This window comes from Harpia harpyja, chromosome 14 (assembly GCF_026419915.1).
Source record: "Harpia harpyja isolate bHarHar1 chromosome 14, bHarHar1 primary haplotype, whole genome shotgun sequence".
Lineage (NCBI taxonomy): Eukaryota > Metazoa > Chordata > Aves > Accipitriformes > Accipitridae > Harpia > Harpia harpyja.
The window spans coordinates 19403534-19430853 of record NC_068953.1 but is presented as its reverse complement, the minus strand read 5'-3'; the positions used below and the strand labels follow the sequence as shown (position 1 = coordinate 19430853).

Genomic DNA, 27320 nt, shown 5'->3' with positions numbered 1-27320 from the left:
TGAAGAGGAGAAAAAGATCTAGAACCAATAGTAAAAATCCTCTTTAAACACATCTGCAACTCATACCTGAGGTGAGTCAACTTTATGGAGGTATCAGAAAAACCCCATCTCTAGAGCCTCACTTCAGCAACAAGCCAGCACGGAGAAGTCTCACTCCTGCCCCACATGATTTATGGGCTATGGGCAGAGAATCCCTCCATGAGCACATGAAACCCCAAACTAAAATAAACATCAGCCATTAAAACAAGGATTAAATGCTCGGTGGATTCTTTATTTGAACAAACTGATGTTACAAATTTTGTGGTGCAGATGTTAAGTGTTACTGTGAAGGCATAAGAGGCCATAAAACATGGGCAGGAGCCTGTCAGAGGAGTTTACATTGCGGGGAGCATACATAACCAAACTGCACGCTATTTTAGGAATCAGGTGTTCCCTGCTTAAGAGGTCAGAGAATTTCATGTGAAATATGAGCTGAAACAGTCAATCTACAACACAGCACGTATATGCTGCGGGTGACTAGGCACAAGGGACATTACTCTTTTGCCAGCCACTTTGACAGTGTGTTACACAGTCTATCTGGCCAAATATTCCACAAAATTCAGAACTGTTAGGTGATGGGAGAAGCGCGATACACTCCCAGATCCTCAGTATAAAATGGATGTAACATTGCACAAGCTCATTAGCTGGCTTTTATTTACAGGGTCTTACCTTTCCTTGGCTAGTCACCTGCAAAGCAACATGATCATATCACTTTCTGCTGTCCAGCAGTATTTGAAATCTTCCTCAGAATGGCAAAAAAACATAGTCCCTACTGCGATCAGGAGCACAACAGAGCTCTTCTGAAGCCTCAGTAGAAAACTCCTTATGTTCACTGCTTTTTATGGCAACCCAACAGATGTACAATTCCAATGCAACCGCCCCAAATGACCTTTTCCTACTACACACCAAAAGCCCTGTCTAGCACTGTCTGGTTTTTGGCACATTCTTGCTGTAACTGCAGAGTGCTGTCCTGCTCCTCCTACCTCCCTTCCAACAGTATTTCCCAGACTCATCTGAAAAGCAACTTCTCCTTCTATAGCCTTCCACTTTTTTTCTCCCTAATCTTTCCCTTTGTAATTTTAGCTACCTCATTCTAGTTAAACCTACTGAGAGTTTCTGGATGCAGTTCAACAAAAGCCACAAATAAAAGTAAAATTGCAGAGTCCTTTCTGCTAGGCCAGATTTCTCCCTAGAAGCTCTTCTCTATTGCTGCCTTAAAAATCCTCTCCAGTTCTTCCTCAGGAAGCCCTCTGCTAACTTCCTTCCACCCATGACCCCTTTAACATCTCTATACCCTCACATGGAGAGCTATCTCTGTTTTCCTTTATGCTGTTACTTCAGCAACATAAAAAGAGAGAGTATGCAAGTGGGGCAAACAGCTAACATTAGTTCTCCCATGAATTTCTAGAGAATCTTTCACTGGTAATCCCACTAGGCAGGCTTTATTAGTTTCACTTAAAAGTAAAAATCACCACCTCTCCAAAGCAAAACAGAGAGGAAGAAAAAGGAGATCTTGCACACAAACCAAGCCTAGAAATTAAAAAAAGCAAGTTCTTGAAGTATATGCTTACTAGTTAACCTAAAACAATATGTCAGTCAGAGGAAGGCCAAGTTTCCTGAATTATTAGAAGGACAGGATGCCACAAAGTTTCTCTGGTACCAGTAGTAGGATACAAACACCTCTCAAAAGGCTATCAATTCTGTGTTAAAAAGATCATTATACTGCATCTGTGTCTCTTGGGCATTGCTATTTAACCTAGATACTGCACTAATTGCTATTTAACCTAGACACTGCACTAATTCCAAAGAAGTTTTCAAATCTAGCATAATGACTTGATTTCATTGCAAATCCAGAAGGCAAGGTGTAAAATGGAGCCCAGGAAGGAAGTGAAACAGAAACCGGAAGTCAGCAGCAGCATTTATATCCCAGGACCAGAGCAAAAGCAAAACCTAAACAGAATACAGGCAGGCTTCTTTTTTAGTTTGAATTAAGATCAAAGTGTGGTGGGTTGAAACACAGAGAAGACTGTTTATTATTTAAAAACACATCAAGAGAAATATGCTACTGTTAAATCAATTTACTACTACTCTTTGGATCTGACAGCAGAGCTGCTTCAAAACTGTTTATTGAACAGCTTCTTCAAAAGACTGACTGCACAGCATCACCATGGTGGATGCCCACAAGTTGTACAAGTCAGCAACCTTGTTTGCTCAGCCTGAGGATCAAGTTGCTCATGGTTATAATCAAGACAAATTTGAACAGGCTTAGAGATCTGAGACTTCCAGGATGACAAAACATTTGCTGCAGCAGTCAGCCCACTGAAGGATATGTGCTAACACAGCCTGAGCTAAAAGAGCAACCACAGATCATGGGAGAGCTCAGAGCTGTGAGATCACCACAGGCACATAAAGAGAACCAGTTCAAAATTCATGGACACCACCAGAAACATCCCTTCACTGCCTCCTGTGGTCTTTACACCCACAGCTCTGTGCATTGGTTACCTTGCAGCTGCAGCTTTCACCCATACAACAACAGAGAGATTCTTTTCAAAACACTGATCTCCTGAAGAAAAAAAAAAAAAAAGAAACCACACTTCAGCTCCAGGGGCCTTGCTCCACACAGTTGCTTCCTTTACATCTTTCCTGTGGCATCCACCTTGGAGTAGACACAAGAAAGGATTGAAGAAGGAAGCTAAGAAGGATAGAGTTGGAGTGTCAATAGACACTATTGGAGTTTCTACCACAGCCAGCACTACCCAATCTATTTCCAGCCATGGGAACATGGAGCCCGCTTCACCTCTGTCAGGACACAGCACAAAATTGTCCCTGTGCACTGGTCTTTTATACCTCCATTAAAAGCTTGAGATTTCAGATTTACCACAGCTAGCTGATGCCAGTGAGTAGTCTGAAGTTCAGGGATTAAAAATGATTGCTCATTCAAATCACAGCTGATAACAGACTGAGAGCTGTCCTCTCATTTTTAATGCCTTGTCCTACAAAATGATTATGCACCCCCAATTTCTTTCTGACTAGAATGGCAGACAAAATCATGTGTCAACTGGTAGGAAAAATCATTGTGTAGCAGAATGAGCCATTGCTCCCTAATCCACCTCCCAAAAACATTTGGATGGGTTTTTTTGTTTGTTTGTTTTGGGTTTTTTGTTGTTGTTCTGGTTTGGGGGGGTTGGGTTGGGGTTTTTTTTTTGTTTTGGTTGGGTTTTGGGGTTGTTTTGTTTTGTTTTTTTTACACAGCCACTTTCATACCAAATCACAAGTTCACGACTATTTGTCTGGCACAGCAGCAAACAAGAATTTCAGACAGAAGTCATGAACTCTGTGCTGCATCTCAAAACACCAGAGTTTTTATTGCAAGGATTGTTATCCAAATTAGTCTGTGGCTTGGACACATCAGTTAAAACCTTTTTCTTCTGCAAAGCATTCTCAGTCGTCAACATAATGCATCAGGACTTTGTCTTTAATGTCAGGCCTGTAAGACAGCACAGGATAAGGACTATGATCTCTGTCTGCTCACTGGTTCAAATTGTCAGCTGAATTTCAAAGATTGCCACCTCCCAAACTATGTGCACTCATCTCCTTTTAAAAGGACACCTTCATTGTAGGCTTTCTATCCAGCTAGAAACAAGGACTCACTGATGTAAGACAGAGAAGACAATTTAATGTTACAGAAAGCAGGCACAGTGAGCATGGCTTAATGGTAATACTGTTAAAGTGGGAATGGAAATATCTGCTCTGCCACTCCCTCTTAACCTCTGTGCCTCCATTTCTCATCCTGTATTTGATTTTCTCTGTTACTAGCTGTAAATTCTCTGAAGCTGAATTGACTTCCTTTGTTTGCGACAGACACACAAAGATCCCAACTTGCTTGGGGCCATGGGAGAAGATCCTGTAACACAAACATAATTAGGTCCAAGTGATAAGGAATGATGTACATAAGACTCTGAACTCAGACTCCTCAGTTTTGATCACTTAAAACTCAGCAGATCTGAGACCAATCACAAAGCACAGCCCTAACCCACTTCGGGGCTTTAGAGACTACAAAATGCTTGGCTGCAGCTATACTGTGAAAAATGGCATCATTGGCCTCCAGGTTTATTTTATTTTAATGAGTCTTTAGTGAACGTGCTTAGTTTGCAAAGAATGTTTTTACAACTGCCAGCCTTACCAACCCATCCTGGGCTTTGGCAGCTGAATTCCAATTGCTTCTGCTGAGGCTGGAAGAGCTCTGGGACTCACCAAACCCAGGGCTCCCCACCTACAGTCTGACCTCACCATTACACCTATACCTTGAGAGAGGTGGCACAGACCTCCTTGAAAGCCGGGCAATTTACTTCTGGTGATTCACAAAAGCCAGTGAAGAATACAGGTTCATCTCCCATAATGGTGCTGACTCAGTCAAAGTGAAGTAAAAAGTATCATAGTAGTTATTTTTAATCCCTAATGTATACGGATATGTCAAACTACACAGGGAACAGATCAGCTGAGAAAGAAACTGGCAGTTTAGAGCTACTTTCAGATCCAAAGGCTCTTGGTACCACTGCCAGCTCAGAGTTAGTAGCCCTAATTTGCAAATAAAGAAGCTGTTTGAGAGTTAGATGTTACAGTCTAAATGGCCTCTAAATTTCTGGGCCTTCAGTCTTGGGTTCACAGTCTGGGACACCTATGACTGATCACTCATAATTACAAACTACCTCAAAGGAAGCTTAGAGTTTTGAATGGAGGCAAAACCTGCCCCCAGGTGTTCCCATCTTGGCCACACAAACATGTAGGTGCCCAACGCTTGGTAGCTTTTATAAGAAAGATTCCCAAGGGATCTACTGAAGGTCAAAGGTCAAATAAATTAGGAGTTGAGGCCAACAGAGGCCCAATTCCCAACTCTTGGCTCTAACCCTGAGATATGATTTATGATGATATGGAAAAAAAACAGAGACAGCTAAAAGGTAATTGATGTACCTTAGTCTCCCTGAAGCCACCTGTCTGCCTTTCTAGCCAGAATGACCACTTGAATACACATGAACATCATGAGACAAGGACGGCATACACCAGACAACCTAGCTCACTACCACCTGCCAGTTTAGATTTCATTAAGTTCCAATGGAAACTAGCACTATGTTTTATTAGGAACCAAGTGAAGGAGCAATACAGCTCTACTGTGTGCAGCTGCTCTGGAAGGGGAAGAAATCCATACATTACACGTACCTGCATCTCCTTTTTTTTGGTCTCTGTTGCACCTTGACAGTGAAGGAAGAAGAAACTGGAGTCCCTCCTGCTTCACATTATCCATGCTGCCCTCATCCTGAGGGCTGCAACCAGAACAGACCAGCAATAAAACTTCACTTGCCACATGTGATGGAAAAAGACAACTTCTGAATGGTAGACTGCTCCAAGAGGCTGCTGTTTACCAGCCATAAGGAAACAATCACACACTTACAGGGAAAATCCAGACTCCCTGTTTGGAAGACCAGGGAGCTGGAGAAACCAAGGGATTTATCCACACAAGTAAGACATACTCTCATGGGCAAAGTGCTGAATTTCTGATACAAGGAATACTTCTATGCTTGCAAACACTTAATCACATTACATCTCCTGCATAGCCCATTGCTGAAATCCTTGCTTTAATTCTTCAACAGATGCTTCCTAATATGGACTAATACAGGTTGCATTACATCTTTCTATTTTTAGTGCACATGTTTTTTGGCCATAACAACTGCTATTTCAGGCCAAGTCAAACCTGCAGAGAAAACACAGCTAAGAGACAATGATTAAAGATGGGGAAATGCAACATAGCAGTAACATGTGTTTAGGATTTATACCTGTTCGGGAATAGCGTTCCCTACATTTGATACCTGCATACTAGCACTTATTTAAATTATTACCAGCTTTGATTAATTGTTAAAACAGATTGAGAAGTAACTATACAAAGAAGCAATGCATTGTTATTTTGTGAATTAAAAGGTTGATCTTACTGTTTTTTCACTATGTGCTTCTCTCCATGCAGCACATTTGCATTAAATGAAAACTGGTTCATTTAAACTGACAAAAGGGTTTAAAGCAAACCCACATTTAAGAGTAATTTGTGAGGTCTATATCATAAACATGAAATAATAACCTTCCCTACAAAGACAAGCTGCTCTCTCTCATGCTCCTGGACTGTATTTTATATCAAATCCCTTCTATGTAAGGGGACTTTAATACATCACTGGAGACCTTTGGAAAAGTTTTAACAGAACTTACATTTCCCAGAGAAACAGAAAGTTTTATGACATGGTTAGAGGAGATTCCTATGCTTTCATAACATGGTTCGATGCTGTCTTTAACATTGATATTTTCTCTCACCAAGGAAAACTGAAAAAATTTTCCCCATCCATAGACTTTGATGGCATAGGAAACATGCAAAATATGTGACCAGATCTCAGCAAATTAGTTAAACTACTGTTGTTCCATGATAGTTAACATAACTACATCCATTTAATGCAGGTGAGGGTGTGGTGGATATTGTCACATGGGAAGAGCTTTATCATATATATTACAAGGTCACAGAAAGACAGGGCAATGAAAGAAGCCCTATCATCTCAGGTGTTTTCTACCCCCATTCTTAGCTACAGGTGGCTAATAAAGGAGATGGTACAGCTCCCCTGTAGTCCTCTCTGCTCTGCCCATTTCATCTCTACCATAAGCTATTCCTATGGGGTCACAGATTGGTGGGAATCACATATACTGCCAAAACACAGATTAACCCTGCAGCTACCTCTTGTCCCTACAAATAAATTGAGAAGTCTATTCATGGAGGTCTAGGCCAAACCCGAGGGCACTGCAAAAATCATGCATGATGCATTAAGAGAGATCTCTTTCTCTCCCACCTGGCTTATCTGTAGAGAAATTCTTATTTATATGTATTAAAACCTACAAACAAAACTCCCTATGACTCCGTTCTCTCTCCAGAAAGACCACTAGTCTAGGACCTTTGACAAGAAAGTCATCAAACTTGTTCTTTAAAATCAGAACAGTGTGTGATAGCAGGTTTGTGCCCCAGATGCAGCCCAGTGTCTAGAGATGAGAACCGAAGTGTTTCACATCACTGGTGTGAAGCTATTTCCCATGTTCCTAATGATGCCATGCTTCAGAGCAAATTAAACCCAACCATTCCTTCCTTCCCCCTCACAGCACATGCACCTGGAAACCTTTTAATAGGTTTTCTGTTTGCCTCACAGGGGCTCATGTTCATGTCTGAGCAGAAATGTGCATTGTGACTTGAACTCTTTCTCCTGCTGGATGAGAGGTGATAAAAATAATACTTATACACATATCATATGACTAACAATAGCACCTGGCCCATGGTGATGGGATGTGTCCTTTGCTGATGGAGCACTTCAGAATTTAAACAAAGGAATTAAAACATCAGCCCTGAATCCACAGACCTGGGATTTTTTTTTAACCCATTAGTAGGCACTTTCAGATTCAAATCTCAAAGATCCAGTCATGCAAGACCCTAAGTACTTTCCCATTCCTGACTACAGCCAGATTAATCCTCTTAAACAGATTATTCCAGGAGAAATTTGGCTCCTACAAAGTTCTCCTGCAGCTCTAAAAATAATTTCGAGTGCTGTAGGACATGTTACGCCACTTAGACTAAAGGAGTTGTTTTAGAGATTTTAACAACCACTTACAAACCAGACTGCTAGCATTGCCTAGCCCCAAGGAACTGTTCAGCTCAGTTTCCCTCTCCCATGGCTGGGGTCTGCAAGGAAAGTACCATGCTTCTGGGTGGAATGCAAGAGGAATGCCCTTGGAAAGCCGTGCTCTGTATCCCCTCAGTAGCGCTGACACATGGCACTTCCTGATTAGGTTCATTTTGCTTTCTTGAAATGCTTGCTTCCTCCCCCTACAAATACTCACACAAGTCATTATATCACCATGCATCTTTTTTTACAATCAATTAAGTTCATATATCACAGGACCACTACTGACAACAGAAATTTGTGATTGAGCAATTTAGCCCTGTCTAAATTCTTACAAGATCAATAATTAACATTAAAAATGCAGCATCTGATGCTTTGTATTTTATCTGAATTCCAAATAACCCCAGATCATGCCAGTTACTGCTGAATTACAAAATTTTAAGACGAAAATACCTTTAGAGGTGATTCTTGTCTGTTCAGAAAATACAAAAAGAACAGCAAAGGACTGGAAAATGCCCAAGCATGGCAATTCTGCAGCTTTGAAAAATACTCATTTTATATTGTATTTACACAGACATGTATTTTTCTGTTGTTGCACAATACAGGATGTGTATCTAAAATGTCTAGCAGGCGAATATTTCCCACATATTTACACACTCCATTCTTTCCTGCCAAGTTTTAGCCTGGATGAGCCAAATTACAAGCCCCTGAAAACCAACCTCTAGTACAAATCTGATCAGTCCTTCACACTGCCAGTTGGTGCGTACCATAGTAAAGAGACCTTTTCCCAGGAGAAACTCTGGAAGCATGCCCCTAGATCATCATTTCCACACAATTTCATTAGGAATGGACCTTTTGTGTGTCAGAGAGGATTAATTTTTTTGTTCCTAAACTCCTTGTGCACAAAAGTTAATCCAAACCAGACAGGAGTCAATTAGGTCGTTAACGTGCTAAGCCTATTAACAGCCAGGACTTACATTTCTTTCCTGCAACAATGAAAAACATTCAGGAGTCTGCCTTTAAGTGGCAAGGCCCATGAGCAATTTCATTATTTTATGACACGGCTACTTGAAGTGGTGGCTGTTTGCACGAGCAAGCAGCACTCCCCACTGTGCAGCAGTCAGGTGCTTTCCTCCCTTTTTAGCATAGCCAGCCTGCAGTCAACACAAAGACTAAGCACCCGAGGGATACAAATTCTGTTCTCAGCTGTTCTGCAAACTCCTGTGTGATCCCGGGGCAGGGCAGGGAATCACACAGTCCCAGATTTTCCTCACCTACCTGCTGGGGGAGGGACTAAAGCTATCCAGGTCTCCCACGAGAGTGAGAGAAGCCCACGTTCTCCCCAAACCCAATCCTAGCTTAGCCCCTCAAGTAACACCAGTCAGGAAAAAGTCCAGTCACAGAACAAGATCCATAGCCTTAAATAAATTTTACATCAGACTATTAATCTCCCTGTGCCTCAACCCACAAACACACTCAGCCCATGTGGCCTGGCCACCACGTTTGCCTGAGCTGAGCTATGGTAGTAGTGTGTGCGCATGTGTGCATGTGTGTGCTCTTAGCGCAACAAATATGAACTTCAATGACTTTCCTTGCAGTAGGGACTCTAGTTCCTCAGGCTGTCCATGGATTAGGAACCTAACAGATATGTAATTAATTTTGCTGACACACAGAGTTAAGTGCAATCACATCATGTAAGACCAAGGGTCCACCTAGCCCGTGCCATGAGGTCCCCCAAGCTCAGGACCTGCCTGTCAATCACCTCTGGGCCAACATGAGGAGGACAAAGCTTGCAGGGGGGATCCCAGCAACTGTGGGGTCTATTCATATTCCCTTTTGGACAAAGCAGAGAAGAGCAGCATGTAGTGGGTCCCCAGAAGCCTTTAGGAAGCAGTAGGTGCTACTGGAAACACTTTTTTTCAGTGTCCCCTTTTAATGTCTTATTTTTACAGTTCTGATACCTTGGTACTCACTCACCTCCTCTTTCCATTATGATCCCATATAATTACCCAGTGTCTCCCCAATTTCCTTTCCTTTAGTCCCTCTTCTCAGGGAGGGAATTTCAGTTCTGCCAAGGACAGGCAGCACCCTGCCTCTAGACAGAAGGTCAGAAGGTTCAGTGGCAAAAGGATGAGGCAGATTTCCTGGACTGGTTTTGGTTCAGTTCAGCTCTTAACTAATGGCTGTCTTGTTTTACAGTGTAAGAATTCTGGAATGCATTTTCTATGAACACAGTGCTGCAGCACCTACAGTACTTGGCTAGGAAATCAGAGTGGTGCTGAATTCTGATGTTTCGTCTAAAAAGAGACATAGGGGATCTGTAACTCTAACCAGAACCAAGATTTCATACTCAGAGAATCAAGAAGATTGGCTTAGTCTGAACCCACGAGAATGATAAACCTGCTGAACTACTAAGAGCTCAACTCCACAGAGGAGAAAATAAAGGTCCTGGCTACAGGATTTACCAACAGGCAGTGCCAGCTAGAAGGCAAACTTATGAGCCAGCACAGGTCATCTCTGCTGGTACATAGGCTTGGTTAAATAAAAAAAAAAAAGAAAGATACAAAAACTGATACAGGCAAACTTTAAGTTCATGGCTGCCTATTCCGGTCAGTTCCTTCAGACCTCTTCTTCCACTGCTGTTCCCAACAAGGAAGACTTTTGTGCCTCCCGCTGCTGCCATGTCCCTTAGCGTCCCACAATAGCACTTGTTCCTGACCACTTAACTGTTCCCATACTAGCGAGTCTTACTCTTGTACTGATTAAACCTGCCAGTCCTGCTTCCCATTTTGTCCCTTTGGCAGCCCAGTAGAAGACAGCATAGATGCCCTGACCCACTGCTTCCATTTAGTATGCAGTCCATCCAGTAGAAGGCAGAAGCTGGAACATTGGTGGGATAATGGGGCAGGAGAGGAATAAAAGGAACAGAATATACAAGCACGCTGAAACCTAAAGAAGAGATTTCGCAGAGTTCATAAAAAATACCCTCTATGCAACCCACCCAGACAGATTTCTAGAAAGGGTAAAATTCAATTGCTCTAAAGAAGCCAAAAACTAGACCAGTTTATACTAGCTGACAACGTGACTGTTTGGCTTTAACAACGGGAGAAGACAGGCTATGATCAGTGAATACAGTTAGCCATTTTCTCTTGAAAAATGATAGGAAATAATAATATCAACATCTGTTTTATTATTAACACCAAACAAAAAAAACCCCACCACTCAAATGAAAAGGGTGAATACAGCTGCATCTTTTCAGCATTTCAGGTGCTAAGCATTAGAACACCAGCAAGGTTTGCAGCAGTTCACAGGCACACACTCTAAGTGCAAAAATATAGTAAAGCTACCGACATTCTGTTGTGCCTTGGCTGGAGGAAGGTGAAAGACAGGAGAAAAATATTGGCAGGAGGACCATCACCAAAGAACTGGATCTCCTTACTATTAGTCTCCCATTCCAATGGAGACTCCAGGGCTTAAAATCAGATCCACAATCATCACTCTTTTTTTTTTTTTTTTTTTTTTTAACTTAAAAACCAACTTCAGCCTTGTCACGCTGGGTCACAACTGAAGACTGACAATTTGGAACACACCACTAGCATCTGACATACCCATGGAGACCCATAGGAGTTAAGTCCAAGATCCTAACACTGGCAAGGTGTGTCAGCATGACACTGGAAACTGAATCCAGAGCGTTAGAGAATGTCTACTATCAACTGCTAGACACGCAATTAAAATCTAAATCATTGCCATTTCTCAGGAAGCTGGTTCACCTCCCAACACTTGTTACATTACAGAAACCCCACTGAAACAATATATCTCATATTGCTAAACTATTTAAGCAGAAAAGCACTAGAAATTGCTTGAGAGGTTGTTGTTTGGTCCAGAATAGCTTCAGACACGAGGCACATCTGTATCCACAGCCAGTGTAACAGGATGGCAGACAAAAACTGCTCAAGCACTCAACCACCTAACTTACACAGGATCCCTGCTGTCACAGCTGTAGCTCCTTCAATATCCAATCTAGCTAAATCAAAGTTAACCTAGGGATAGCTATATGAGTTGCTATCACATTTTGGACTCCCAGACCTCAAGCTTGGGTTCACAGATCTCCAAGGAAAGCCAAACACCTTAAAAGTTTCTTTGCGATCTCTATGAGCTCATTCCCTCTAACTCAAGGCAAGAGGGGGCAAAAAAAAGTTCCATTTATCTCACAAAACCTTAAAGCAAACAGTTTAAAAGTTGCCAGTCAAAGAAACAAAAAGCCCTATAGCATGATAGCTAGAGCTTAAGTTTGACAGGTCAAACTCCAGAAAGAAAAAGCAAAATCAAGTCCCTAGTTAAAAAAAATTACCTTGCTGAACTACATCTGGCAGTTTCAAATGCATATAAGGCCATATAAAAGCAATAAAAAAAAAAATAATACAAAGTCTGCCCAGTTGACCGTGTACCTGATACACTCTATTATGGATCGTGTGCTCTGCTAAACAGAAGTAAAAATGATGACATGTGAGAAGCTGAAAAAGAAAGCAAGTTGTTTTACAAAAGAAACTGTGCATCTCTTCCCCTCTCCAGATATCTTTTCATCCTGTTATGAGCTGGATCCCTGGAGCTGGACTCTACAGATGATACTCCTCATTAAATTATAAGAAAGTACCCGCGTTGACGCTTTCCACATTCTGAAATGCAAGGATCACCATTCTATCCATGCTGACTTGGCAAAACCCTAGTGGAAAGGCAAGATGAAAGAGCACCCCTCACCACTGAGTACAGTTTCAAAATTTGGGCCTTTGCTAAAAACATTGCGAATACCTTCCTGAGCAGTGGTCACATTGCATGGTTAAAGCAGAAGTTTACTCTGACCCATCATCAAGTTTATGTTCTCACAAATTGAATGTTACAGCATATATCCTAACAATTTTTATACTTGTGATGTGACTCCTTCTGCTTGAAGTAGCAGAAGGATGCATTAATGCATGTCATTTTTCACTAGCTCCAGCTGCCTGAATGCTTGAATTACAAAATACAGACATATATGGCAGAACAAAAGTTAAAAATATAATTGCGTATTCATGGCTGCTCTCTTGAGCCACTTCAAGCTTACCTGCTACAACCTTGCAGTGCTCATCAGGAATGTGCGACTTCATGGGATGGCTCGATTTAGTGGATCGTCTTCGCCTGATGAAGTGTTCTTTTCCAGTAAATGAGGTCTCTGATGTATTCACTGGTTGTATTAGCATGTGCTCTGATCCAATTTGGATATAGCCAACCTGTCCACAAAAGAGAACAAAAAAATACCCCATCAGTTTGGTATCCTAATCTTGTCTATCAACCCAGTCTGAACCTAGACCATTTCACTGCAATCATTATTTACAGTGTGAGGAAATGAAAAGTGATTATGATTGTGTTCAGTCTGCATCATGCAGACTAAAGAACTTCATCTGCTTCTCATATTTATTTTTTATATCACTGAGCACTATTTAGAAACATTGTGCACTGTACATGTACAAAGAAAAGGTGGGGGTTCTTGTCAACACCTTTCCTTTCCCTTCTTTCTCTCCCTCCAGCAAGAGCATCACTCTAGCTGGAAGCCTAAATACATATGTCTTATGAGATGCTCAGCTCACATGAGGACGAATAAATCCTATTAACAAAAATCCTTTCATAATCACCTTTCTAATTGCCAGCTGGAATTGCATTGTTATTAAATGGCATTTACTATCTCAGTAGAGCAAAGAGGTGAGATTGCCTGCAAACAGGACACCGCCTGTGTGTATCAGTGTTGCAGACAACACTAAGTGAATTGCTGTCCTAAGTATGACTTGTAGAGACACCTACATTTTTTTGGTGTGGGGATCAAATACCTCTTCTTGACTACAATAGGGGTCACATAGTAAACACTGCTCTCCCTGCAAGCCATGGGTTGGGTTTCAGAGCTCAAGCTGGGAATGGACAGTTGTACCTTCCCAGTCACGAGATTTTCCACCATCCCTGGAACAAGTAAAACACAAGGAAGGCAAAGACCCTGTGTAAATAACAGTAGACTCCATAGGCTACAGGTCAGAGCACTAAACCCCTGCCTTTCTTGCACCAAGTCCAGACCTTACACCAGGGCTGGCAAGAACATCTTTGGAAGGCAGCTTCTGCCACAGGGGAGCCCTCCTCTGCTTGCAGCCCAGGGTTTTTAAGGTTCTTTTATGCCTTTTCCACTCCTTTTCTGGCATGAAGACAGTGAAATCAAAGATATCACCTTAAAACTTAACAAAGCCTCCAGGTTTAGTAATCAACACTGAGGTTATAACACATTGGAGAAAGTGAGTATGTACAATGAGGGTTTCTTACTTAATTTTCATTGTACTAACCCAACGATTATTTGTATTGCAATTAAAGGTCTCGAAATACAGCTCTTTACCATATAGCCCCAAGAGAACTCTCTAGGTCTGATCCAATTTCTGCTAGCAACAGGTGGCCTCATTTGGCCTGCCAGGAGGCATCAGATTGTGCCTATGGTACATCTTATAGGTAAAGGAGCTTACAAAGGGGTCCTGCTAGGTTGCATGCCTATAACACCCATTCTATACATATAAAGAGAGACCAGACTTCCCCCCCACTCCCCACCCCGTGTTCTGTGCCAGCCAGGCAACCATCCAAATAAATGCTCTGCACGTACATGCAAATACTATATATTCAACAGCTGACTGTACTAATATGATTTATAATATACATTACATACATACTGTATATTGTACATTTCCACACCTCCCTGCCAAATTCAGTCTTCACATACACCCAGGAAATCCCTTTGGCCTAGTATTTCCAGCAAGAGGAATTTCTGCTAATAGAAATGAGAGCTCTCCTCTTTTGACAGCCATACTAACTGAACAACATTCAAGGGAAACCTGAATCTCTCAGAAAGGGTCACCAATTTCAAAAGTGCACTTGGAGAAAAAAAAAAAAAAAAAAAATCAGTCTCTCTATTTGCCATGGCTGCAAAGCACGACAGTAACAATTAGTCCTCTGTCTCTAAAGGGACAGGAGACACCTCTTTTGGGGTCTTTCAAAAGAAACCTTGCCCCAAGGTCAATACTGATTAAGTATAAAATGCCTTGATACCTCCCAGAAGGGCTCCCATTTTTGAAGAAAAATTGACATTATTTCTTGGCCCCACAGAATGCATACCAGTTTACAAGACCCACTCTGCCCTGGAGTTTCCAAAAGGGCTGCCTCTTCATTTAAATTACAAGCTGGGCTTTGTTAGAATTGTTTTAGAGACAGCAAAAGCTCTAGTGACTTATTCTTCCAGCCTCCTTTATGATGCTCTCCACTACTTCCCCTCCTTGTTCCAATCTTCCAGCTGGGAGGTAGCCCCAGCCCCCTTTTTTAATATAGGTTTTAATTATTTAGAAGAAGGGTTGTAAATCTGGTACCATGGTACTAAAAGCCACACCAGAGCTCCTGAAAGACTGCCAACCGTTTTTGCTGGTGCCAAAAATATGTAAGAAGTAGTCAGTTTCATCACCACCCGACATTATCCCAACTTTCTGGCATCAAGTGTGAAAATAATTTAAACCATTGGAAAGGACTTATGTTTCACATTTGGTTTGGAATTGTGAAACCTATGGAGGGAAAGAGCCATGCGTCTTCACCCTGGAATAGGTTAAGAAGCAATCTCCAGTTTAATCTGACAAGCCAAGTAGAGTTTCAAGCAGGAAGGATTTGCAGGATCAGGCCTGTAAAGTATTCCTAGGGAGTTAAAATTTTCCCCAAACTTGCCAGTTGGGTTCTAAAGAGTCCTCAAACCTGTTGGCCCAGATGACATCTTTTGGACCTGGTAACTTGAATACTATGGTCATTATTTTGCTTTTTCTGTAAGAAATGCATTCCTCATGTTGCTTCCCTCAAACCCTCCAACTACCAGATACTATACTGTGCTAATCTCAGCATGAGATATCAGACATCAGCACTAGACAAATACTCTATGCTTTTCTTCTCTAGTCTGTATGATGTTCAGGGACTGCAGAAAGCTGGATTTTGAAGACAAAGAAGTAAAACAGAAGACCATGTAACTGTCAGAGCTATTTTTCCCACATCTCTGGAAATCATTCCAATTAAATAAAATGCTTTGGATCTGCCAATTCACATTTGCCTGGGGAGATGCATATCAAAAGCTGGGATACTCCCTCTTATCCTTCTTTCACTGTGAGAGCCCGTATGAACAGAACCTGCCGCTGTGCCAGACCCCAGTATTGCTTAGTGTCCGGGAAAGCAGCTGCTGCCCAGCCCCACCATCCCAGAGCACCCGAGACACAGGAGTCATCAGGAGCCCAAAAATTCAGAGGGGCACAGAAGTTCATCATCATCTGCATTATTAATCTAACCTGGATTTTACAGTTAGTATGACAGGGCCATATAGCTGACAGAATCATGCAGCTCAGCTAACAGGAAAGGCTGGAATGATTTCAGCCTCAAAAGGCAGACAACCAAACTGACAAGTTTATTAAAATAAACAATAATCCACACTTCCCACTACAGCCCCACTCACCACTGTGCTTAACAGTGGCTATATCTTTCATATTACAGATATTTCATATCCTTAATTTAGAAGTCAGCTCAACATTGCTCACTAGCAAAAAAGGCCCTGTTCTTCAAACCACCAAAATACTCTCACATGCTTTTATTCAGATTTTAACACATACATTGGTCACTCGAGCAATCTGTTCACTCTCTAATCTACTCTTGTACTACCAGTAGTTCACTCTTCTTCCACACATTATCTTCCTTGCCACTGGAGCTTTTCTTAGGCTAAATGACAGCAGGGAAAGGAGAAAGGTCCTCACACCGTATCACTGAAATTACAACCGTAACAACGGGACTGTTAGTGCTGGCACTCAAATAGCATTTGTAATCACATCATCCTGCTTCGCTGGCTTCACTATTCTGTCTCTGTCCCCTGGTAGTACTGGTGGAGCTACAACAGCTCGAGGGCTAACTCGGGACAGGAATCCAAATCGTCAGTGTTGTCTGCACGTGGTTCTGGACCTTCCCACACATTAATACTCTCCAACAGTTACACTGTTTTTCCAGCCCTTTTTATTTTCACAACATCTTTGAACGAGATCTGTGAAATGCTGAATCTTTAACAGATTTTTCTTGTGCTCCTAAGTGTTCATTAGTTACATACATATGAACATGCTGAAAAGAGAACAGTTTTAAACATCTGACAAATTCCATCCCCTTCCCAATTTCTCAACAATTACACTATAAATCTTAGTTTAACCATTTCCTCAAAGTTAAAAGGAAGTTAATATTTGAAGTGATGAACAAAAAACAACACAAATACAGTTTAATAAACTTCACGTGCCTTTTAGTCCTGTCCTTATTAACCATGCTTCAGCTTTAAGTTAGTTATTATTTACAAGTGCAATTCAAGCAAATTTAAAACAAGAGCTTTAAATTAGGTCTTGCTCTAGTGTCATTTCAGGTTTACACTCAGTTATGAAAGCAGATCATACCCAGAAATGTCTGACTGCACCTCTGTCCCAGCCTGCCCCAGCCTCTAAGTCTGCTAAAACAAGGAAACCACAACATGCTCTCCCTTTTGTCCACTGTGGAAGGGGAAAGAAAAATCCCACCACAAAGAAACCCAGCACAGTAATTTTAAGAGATTTAACTTTTCAGCTCATGGACCAGCTACGGATGAATGCCAGACAGCTCCTCTCCCAGACAAGAGAATTCAGCAGAGCTGAAGGTTTCCTCAGGGGAAATTGTATCATCTTATAATCCTAGCATGCCTCCACTGCCCTGCTTCACATAACAGCAGAGGCTCTTGCAGTCACCTGAAGGGCAGCACCGCCCTGTCACACACAGAAAACACTCACCACCACTGGACAGAGATTGAGCTCACCAAGCTTCAGGCATCTGCTCTAAACCAGGCATCATCTCTCTCTACAGTCAACGAAGAAAGTCCATCACCTTCAAAGTGACAATTCACCAATTTAAAGTACCTAAGAAACAGGACAAACCATCAGGGGAAGTGCCCATCTTTATCACTCGCTCTCCCCTAGGTAACTACAGTCAGGCTTAAAACCAGCAGACTGTGGCCTCTTCTGTATTCTTCTTCCTCTTTTCCCAAGGACAGTGCAGATTTACCGTTGCACTAGGAGTCCTTTGAGATTGCTCATTCCCTGGAGGCTGCAGTCCAACCTACTCAGTTCTCTTTGCCCTGACTGGCCTTCCATATTGGATCCAAAACCACACTCAGACATCCAGTTCCTACGTAGGCATTTACACCCACCTGAAAATCAGTGGGAGTTCAGAGACCCTAGAAGAAGCTATGCATCCAGTGTTTGTATCTGGCACCACAACATCACTGGTGAACAGCAATGTGGGCAATAGCAGGGGCAGAATTTCCCAGGTACTGCAGCTAACTAGGAAATAAATTTCTGGCATTTAACCTTCAGTACCCAAATGCACACTCAGGACTTTATAAAAATCAGCATTTTCCCTTATCACCTCCAGCAGACTTACAGCACCTCTGCCCAACCTTCCTGAAAAAAGGAAACACTTGGCTGACACAGAGTTCGGATGGATGCTCTATCATCTCTCCTTGCCCATACTTGCCAAAGCTTGTCTATATCTACACCTTCACAAAGTTTGTGGATGGTACCAAGTGAAGGGGACACACCAGAATGAAGAGCCACCATTCAGAAATATTTTAACAAGCTGGAAGATTTGTCCACCAGGAGTTGCATGAGGTTTAACAAAGGTAAATGTACATGAAGCTTGGAAGAAAAGAAGCCCCTTTTCTTCTCTGCATAGATTGTATGAGACAACACTGCAAAATGTTTAAGGTTTCCCAACTTCCAGCATGCATTTCTTAGGGTGTAGTGTGAAAACTTTATATGAACAAGCCTGAACAGGAGGGATCCACAAGCTCTTCTCTTATCTCAACCAAGAAGGACAATCCACTTTAACTAGAGACAGGCCAAAGAGCAGTCCTGAACCCAAAATCAAAGATTCCAGATTTCAAAATGGAAGAGAAGTTACTTAGAATTAAAACTCTGCCTCTAAAGGCATCCCAGTGATTTTCAGCTTTCAGATATGGTTCCTGAACAGACAAGAGTTTTCAAGTTCATTTTTAAGTCAAAACCTAATGCTCATTTTAACATGAACCCGTGACCCTCTTAAAACTGTAACTGTTTCAAAAATTTAGGTACAAGAAATATGAAAAGCCTACACCAGTTTTAAGGTACAGACATTGCAGTCCAACTGACTGCATAGCAGTCCAGCACTTCAACATGTGAAAGTGACCCTAGTACCAAAAAAAAAAAAAAAAATTAATATATTAAATGAAGCCTTTGGGAGTCCCAAATTTTGCAGAAAGCTTGAGGCAGCATTCTGCCATGTACAACCAGGGAAGAAGTCTTCTCAAAGGGCACAGGACCCTACCTATCTCTCTTATCTTGGGTCCGCAGGACTGAAAAGCCCTGCTAGGACTCAGAAAAAGCATCACTGCAATCACAGCACAAATATGTGGTGCTGAAAGGGCCTCCTCTACTGTGCTCTCCAGGCTTCAATTGAAAAAGCTCTACAGAAGGTAACACTGCTCTGCCAAACTTTGCTAGAGAGGGTAAGGGCAGCACACTGAGAGCAATAGTCAAAACGTAACTGTGAAATTGCACCTGAAAGCAATGGATAAGTAGTTCTGAGATGTATCAAGCAAACTGGAATTTCCTTGCTGGAGAGAGACCTAACATACATCATCTAGGAACTGATCTCAAAAGCAGAGACTTTAGTCCACTACACAACTCAACTCAAGGTAACACACACCATGGCCTTACAAAGCTGGAACTTTCCAAAGAAGAGGCAACTTCCTGTATTGCCTACTGTCTTCTAGCATTGGCCAGAAGAGTTACAGAACTTTGCTCCTGCCTGTGTCTCCCCAGCACCAGGAAAGGACAGTTCAGTCCTGTGGTACAGTCAGAAACCAAGTGTTTACACAACTGCATTCCCTAGATAGGATGCAGTCCTGCCAAATTGAAGGCAGTAGCACTTTCCAGGAACATAGTACCTCTTGTCTACGCTGCAATTCCCAGGTTGTCAAGAGGAACAAATTGGAATATCCTCACATGCGGTACTTTAACTGTGCAGACGAGACCTTAGGTACACCAGTCCTAAACATGCTACGGCCTGATGTAGCTACAAGAGTATGGCCACCCTTCTTGATGCAATCGCAAGCTGTAGGAGGAAACTACAACAGACCACATACTGGTTAACAGCAGCATCTGCGAGCAGAGTTTAAAAAACAAAACATAACCTTTAGATGCCACACTGGCAATCTGATATCATTACTAGGAAGCAATTGCTTGGTCTGGTTGTAGCTCAGTTTTCATGCCACTGTGTCAGGGATTTTGTTTTTATTAGAACTCCACTTGCCCTGATCGTTTTATATCACTTTTTGTGTGATTTATGGCATAGTTGAGGAATACGATTACAACAAAGTCTAAGTCAGCTGGAGATCAGGATACAGTATTATTACCTACTCTACTTCTTAGCAACCAGCTTTTCTGAATGAGATGTCCTGTGATCATCCAGTTCAAGTCCAACAAGCACTCCCTCACTGGAGTTTTCAGGAAATCTCCCACTGCAGCACTAGCACTACTCAGGAGAAAAATGCCAGGATAAACAGGCTGCAAGGTTTCCACTACCAAGGTCTTCTAGCTCAGCGTGCAGGCCTTGTCCATATCCCCACCTGTGAGGCTGTGCTGCTGATGAGGGCAAAGCCTTATTCTTTCTGCTACAAACAGGTCTTAAGGAAGCAGTGGGAAAATACAAAACCCACTGTAGTGATGGTCTTGATATTTTAAATTGCCAGACTAGGAGGCAAAAAATTTGGGCTCTGGAGTCACCTGATCTCAGTTCCACTCATGGCAGATTCAAGACTTCCTAGATAATTTGAAGCAAACTCTTAATTCCTCTGATCCCAGAAAACATCTTACTACTAAATTGCATAGCTTTCACTACAAGTATGCTGATTTAGCACAGCCACTGCAAAAGGCTGCGTAAACACTGTAAGTGGGCTAAAATCCAATATGTTTCATGTTTAAGAATAGATTTAAGAAGCCAAAAATGTCCATTTAGCTAGAATAAGAAGGTCTATCTACATGGTGATGTGGATCAATTTAATGAAACCATTTCAAAAGTTAACAAGGTTCATCTTAAGTTTGGGTTGATCCTAAAGACACTTGAGTCTTCTGTTCTCTAGTTTTCAGTTCACAAGGGCATTATAAACCTTAACTCACTCACATGTATCATGCGCCCGCTCTTAGCCCTTTTCCCGTTCCTGGTGATTATCTGAATGAAGAGTAAATGAATGGATTCCTCTAACACAAAAAGAGTACCCCAACATGCAGAAATGTATCTCTCAACACATCTGCCCACACCACCCTCAGCACTCCCAGGATCAGATCCACAGGCAAAGGCAAGCCGAGCTTTACCAACACTGCCACTTACGCATGTGGCAGTATGGGCTATGGTCCCCAAAAGGTGCCACAAACGAGTAGCTTTGACACTGATCACTTTTTGATCCCAAGTTCATCTAGCTCAGTTAGGTCAGTTTAGTTGTTGCTTAGAATTCATGTGATACAAACAAATATTGCAATATTGCAGCTTATATTTGCGGAGTAATGAACAAAGACTAACAAGTCCTGTTTCTTTTCCAACTTTTCTACTGGGAATATTGCCAATCTTTTTCACTCCCCCTCCTCCATTCCCTGATCTCAGGCAGTTAATACTGTGCCTACAACTACATTCCTCTTTTTAAAAAGGTTCCTTCTCTGCCTGTTTGTGCTTTTCAGGTCTGCTGGAGTAGGTAGCTTTGGAAGCCCAGGACTTCACGAACAGGATTAACAAAACGTGCCTAGTGACAAAAGCGTAGAGCTGTTAGTGATTTAAAGCTTGAACCAGAGATATCAGTTTTAAACTCTGAGAAAGCCCTCAGTGGTATACAGCTCAATTTACAGTGCCACTCAAATACTCAGCATCTCAGAGCCTTTTTTTTTTTTTTCTTTTTTTTAAACCTGAGGCACAGCGCCCTCATATGGTTCAGGGTTGAAGGCCCGAGCCCCAAGTGCAGAGCACATGAAGTGCTTCTTACTGCAAAGTTTAAGACTTTGTCCATCACGAGGCCTGTACCGAGAAGTTAAGCACACATCCCAGGACCATGTACTGGGAGTCTATGCTTAACACCTCGGTGACTTTCTGAAGTAGTTTCAGGTTATCAACAATAATTACAAACTAGCCATCATCTTAAGTGTCTAAGTCTTCACCACTGAGAAACAGAAGGGCTGTCCCATGCAAGATCACCTCTTCTTACCAGGACACTCAGAGGAGAGCCCTGGCCCTGCAAAGCCACCTGAAAACACTACAACCTCAGGTAGAGAAATCCTGACACCTGAGGTGGGAAAAGTATCCCTGAGAGGGATGGTTCCTCCAACCATGCCAGAGTACCAGGTGTCCCTACACCCCAGCTCCCACAAAACACCCGCACACACCAACACCAATTGCACAAGCTGGGTGGAAAGGGCCAGCTGAAGAAGTGCCTGCTGTCCCAGGCTGTACTGCTGAGGCCATGCACAGCTGCTGGAGGAGTGAGCCAGGCAGGCAAGCGACCAAATCTCTCCCAGTGGGACCCAGCCACCAGCCAGATGCAGGGGTATAGTGACAAGAGGACGGTCCATTAGCCAGGACGCTCCTCCACAGCATCCTCAGCCCCTGCCACCATCCACAGTGGACATGCTGTAGCTGAGGCCCTCGGCCCCTCAGGCATGGCTGAAGCTGGGGCAGCTCTCCCAGCGGAGAGCCGGGGCAGACAGAAAACCCACACTGGGACAGCTGCAGTGCTTGCCAGGGCCCGGAAGGTGAGGGGACGGGCAGGACAGTGGGGAAGCAGGCAGGAGGTGCACGGCGCTGAGGTGAGGTGTGGGCACGGCTCAACGGCCGCTTCCCGCCTCCGCCGGGCAGGGCGGCTGGGGGCAGCTCCCGGCGCACGGAGCCAGGGCTGACAGGAAAGGCTTCACAGGGGACACCGGAGAGGCTCGCCAGGGCCCGGGGAGGCGAGGGGACAGGCAGGACAGCGGGCAGGAGGTGCGCGGCGCTGAGGTGAGGTGCGGGTACGGCCCAACGGCCGCTTCCCGCCTCCGCCGGGCAGGGAGCAGAGCCGGGGCTGACAGGAAAAGCCTCGCGGGGGCAGCGGAGAAACTCGCCGCAGCCCGGGGGGACGGTCGGGGAGGCGGCCCGCGCTGAGGGGAGGCGGGTCGGGGTGGCAGTACCAGCCCGGCGCAGGTGCTGAGGGAGGCGAAGGAGTCGCTGCGGTTCAACACGTGTCCCGTGTAGAAGCAGAGCCGCTCCTCCGGGGGCCGCCGGGGGCTGGGCGCCCGCCGCGCCTCCCCGCGCCGCTGCTCCACCACGAAGCCCCGGGCGAGGAAGCGCAGGTCGCGGCGGAGGTGCAGGTAGAGTTCGGCGCCGGCGGCGGGCAGGCGGAGCAGCAGGGCCTCCGCCGCCGCCGCCCGCTGCCGCGGCAGCGCCCGCCGGCGCCGGGGGCCGCCGCGATCACCTCGCAGGGCAGGCGGCAGCAGGTGGATCTTCTCCAGCACCACTCGCTCCGGGATCACCACTTCCAGCTCCGCTCCGCCAGCTGCAGGCGAGAAGGAGAGAGGCTCAGGCGCTCGCACCCCCGCGGGCCGGTCCCGCGGCCCGACGGGGCGGTCGGGGGCGCTGCGCCCCGCCAGCCCCCGTCACCCCCTCCCGTCCCCGCGGGGACGCCCCGTCCTGCCGGGGCGAGGACAGCCCTGCGCTCAGATTTCAGCGCAGATACTCATGCACTGGAAATTGTGAACAGGCTGCAGAGACAATGGAGCCAGCGGAGGAAAGGGATTTATTTCTCTCTCTCTCTCTATATACACGCATATATTAGTGACAAAAATGTGCAAGGAACAGAGGAATAAAGCAAATGCTAAAGCTACTTGTATCATTAAAAAAAGTGTATAGCTCAGACACAAGCATCGCATTTCACCAACCCCAATAAAAATCTGCAGGGAGAAGGGGAAAAGCAGAGCAAGCCGAAGCCGCAGCCAAGGACAGTCAGCAGCTTTCCACATGAAACGTTACAGCAGCAGCAGCGAGAGGACAGGAAAAGAAAATACAAAAGCCTGGAGCAATTCATCCTGCAGACTGGGACCGCGGCCACGCAGGGGATCCGGTGCATGCCCTGTGGTCTGCGCCGGCACGCTGCCGCCCGGGGCCGGCGCCCACCGCCCGCCCCGCCGGACCCACGGCGCGGGACTGCCCGCGGCGAGGGCTGTCAGCGCCGCCGGGGAAGGGGATGCCGGGCGCGGGGAGCCAGGAGAGGGAAGAGCTACCTGTGCCGGCGTCCAGTCCCCAAAGCAGCAGGCAGGGAAACACGAGAGGCAGGAGGCAGCCGTCAAACATTTTATGGCAGCGGCGGGGCCCAGCGCGGAGCGGAGGCGGCGGCGGGAGCCCGGGCCGGAGTGAGCCCTCCCCACCCTCGGAAAAAGTAATCAGCGCTGCCGACAGCCCCGGCGTGGTGGGCGCCCGGCCACGCCCCTCCCCGCGGCCCCGCGCTCTCATTGGCGCGGGCACTCACCGGGCCACGCCCCTCGCTTTCCCAATGGCTGCGAGCTGAACGCGCGGGGCGGAGGGTTGGGCTGCGCGGGGAGGGGGTGCACGTGGGTGGGGGCGGTCGGCAGGGGGCGCCCTCTCCTGCCCCGCGCGCGGGCAGGCGGGCAGACCCCCCCCGCCAGAGCTGGTGCCCCCCTTCCCCGTGCCCTGCGGTGGGCATTTCTGCAACCAGTTCTCCCAGGCCTGCAACTGGTTTGGTGCCCAGGAAGCCGTTGGAAATACCCTAGCGTGAGGCATGGGAGGGCTGACAAAAAGCAGCCGACTGGTGGTCATCTCCGTCATGTTTTCTGCATATCCTTTTCTTCATTACTAAAAGAATTTAGACGCTGCTGCAGAAGCTGTCTTGAAAAATTCACCCATTCCTTCATTTCCTGCAGCCTTTGCCACCGCCATCTGAAATACTGATCCCAGGACTCAGAAGACCAGGAAAAAATGGGGTTGGCAATATATGAGTGCACAAAGATTTTAGGCAATGCTCTTGCATATTCCTGGAAGCACTCATCACACGGATGAAAACAAGAAACGAGTGCATAAAGCTCAGGAGATATAAAAAATGATTTTTACAGTGGTGGACAAGAGGGGGATGCTAATTTAAAGCAGGGAGGACAGGTTGTTCAAGCTAGTTAAGAGGGCTGTTTGGGAGAGAAAGGAGGAAACTACCTGCCAGCTCCCTTTCCCTCTGTGTGCCGAGGACACTCACATCTTCACCCAGGTGCAACCAATTCCCATTTTCACTGAGATCCTGCAGCTGCAAGAGCTCCTTCCTACCTGATGGTTGGGTCTCATCCTGCATGTCCTCAGCTGCCCAGGGCTCAGGAAAAGTCAGTTTGGTCTAGGGGTTGTTGAGAGCAGTAGGGTGATTTCCAAGAGTAGAAAGATTTCCGCTGTCTTTGGTGGGCTTTGGATCAGATCCTGTGCTCCTGGCATGGCTGAGTCACAGAAAGCAGTAAAGACCCAATGTGTTAGCAGCTTTAAACTGCTGTTGCCCAGCAGAGCAGTGTCCTAGAGTTTAAACTTCTGCAAAAATCTGCAACTTTGTTACTGAAATTGTATAAGAATTCAAAGGAAGACCCATAAAACAGTGTGAATGACTCCGGCAGATCTCAGTGCAGCACTTACACAAGAATTGTCCGGAGTCGTACTGACAGTGGTAATGGCTCCAAGTCGCAAGCAAGGGGAATTAGATTTGGATGCTCATCCCTGAGAGGGCAGGCAGCTGGGGTAGTGCTAAGAAAAGGGCCGACTGAATCTAGGAAAAGGACTGGTAAGAGAGATGAGTGGGTTAACACCATTATCTCTCTTTCAGGCATCGGACAGGCAACAAGAACCATGTTTTCTTTGAGATCTGCTCCTGTGAACAAGTAAAGAGGCTGTTTGAGAGCCGGAATATTAGAGCTGCCTCCAGCCCGTCACCCTGCTGGCTGTGCTCTTCCTGGGCATTGAGGTACACCCTGTGGCACATGGCAGGCTGGCGTAGCACCTCGGAAAGACCTACCCCACACAGGGCCTCTGCAACACCGTACGGGCATGGGTGCACGCAGATGTCCCACCTCCTACTGCGGTCTCAGTGAAGCTCCTTGTCTCTCCAGTACAGTGGCACTTGGAGGATGTCACCAGCGGTCAGCAGCAAGAGTGAAACTGAGGACCTGCAACCAGCTCCCAGCAGATAAAATCTGGGCGAAGCCAGGACCCATAGCTCAAATTTGCTTTCTTAACATGAGATCAGGTGAGATTTAACAGCTCTGTGTTTTCTTGACTCTTTCAAGGCTCAGTCTGCTCTCTAACAAGAAGTTAGTTACCAAAGCAAAAGGACAGGACTGGAACCCATTCAAGTGAGAAAACAACTCAGTTTGGAACTGACTGCCTTGCTGTATGTCAATAGTGTAACATCACATGTTTAAAACAAAACCTCAGATCCTGAATTTCTCTCCTGACCTGTTGTGAACCAAAAATTTCAGCGCCTCCCTCCAAGGCCAGGGCCCTGGCTGGCACAGCAGCTCTGGGGAGCAGCTCCCCCACACGTCTTCCACCCGTGGCAATCCTCCACGCCTGAGAACCAAGAGGCAGTTTGATTTGTGAACTGCCAAATCTGGCCTGAGCCCCAAACAGTCATGTTTAAACCCAGACCACCAGCCGTTTTCATTTGCTAAGGGACCAAAGGTGGTGCCTCGTCTCTTCCCCCAAAAAGGTTTGATGAGGGGGCTTAGATTTGCTTAACTTTTTAGTAGATCCTTTCTCCCACCTTCCAAAGTCCTCTGCCAAAAAAATAATAACAAAACAGAGAAAGAATAAATTTAATAGTGAGGGGGAAGATGGGCACTAATAAAGAGAAGTCTGTAACTTACTGCATGGAAGGACTCTCTCAGTGACTGGGCTGGCCGGCACGGGCTGCATCGGGGTAGGGCTAGTCCCTGCTGAGCATCGCAGAGTTGCAGAGTATCTGGGCAGGGGCCCAAGAGGCTGCAACACCCCACAACAGGGGCAACATCACAGGCAGGCCTTGGTGTTGGCAAGGGCTGGAGCCAGGAGCAAGGGACAAGCCCCCGAGAGGTACCCACACAACAAAAGAGGAAACTGTCCTAGGACCAGCAGTGTTTTTATTGAATCCAAATCCCAAAGCTCCAGTGAGACACAGGCTTTCTTTATTAATTTAACACCATGGGCTTTTCAGAAATGCCTTGAAGTTGTTACTGATAAGCATAATGCGTGTGGCAGGAGGGGGCTGTGGTCCTGTTGTGGTGATTGCTTTTCTCCCCTGCCCCCAGCCCGTGGGGGGGAGCTGTTTCTCCTCCTCTCACCATCACAGAGAGTGGATTTGGCCCTGCAGTTTCTAGGAAACAAGGCCTCTGCCCCTCTGAAACTCGTGGGTTTTTTTTTTTTTCAATTTTA

The 27320-nt window shown here is 45.1% G+C and overlaps 1 protein-coding gene across 2 annotated transcripts in view; it reads right to left on the bottom strand.

Moving 5' to 3' along the window:
• ADAMTS17 (ADAM metallopeptidase with thrombospondin type 1 motif 17) overlaps nucleotides 1-24291 on the bottom strand; it is a 201234-nt gene extending 176943 nt beyond the window's left edge. For both annotated transcript variants that reach the window (XR_008238279.1, XM_052808107.1), the window contains exons 1-3: nucleotides 24152-24291; nucleotides 23063-23427; nucleotides 12838-13003 (exon numbers count right to left, since the gene is read on the bottom strand). Coding sequence is in view for 1 of the 2 variants with exons in the window: in XM_052808107.1 (XP_052664067.1) it covers nucleotides 12838-13003; nucleotides 23063-23427; nucleotides 24152-24221 (601 nt within the window). In the remaining variant the exon portion in view is untranslated. The remainder of the gene's footprint in view (nucleotides 1-12837; nucleotides 13004-23062; nucleotides 23428-24151) is intronic.
• Nucleotides 24292-27320: the final 3029 nt, after the last annotated feature.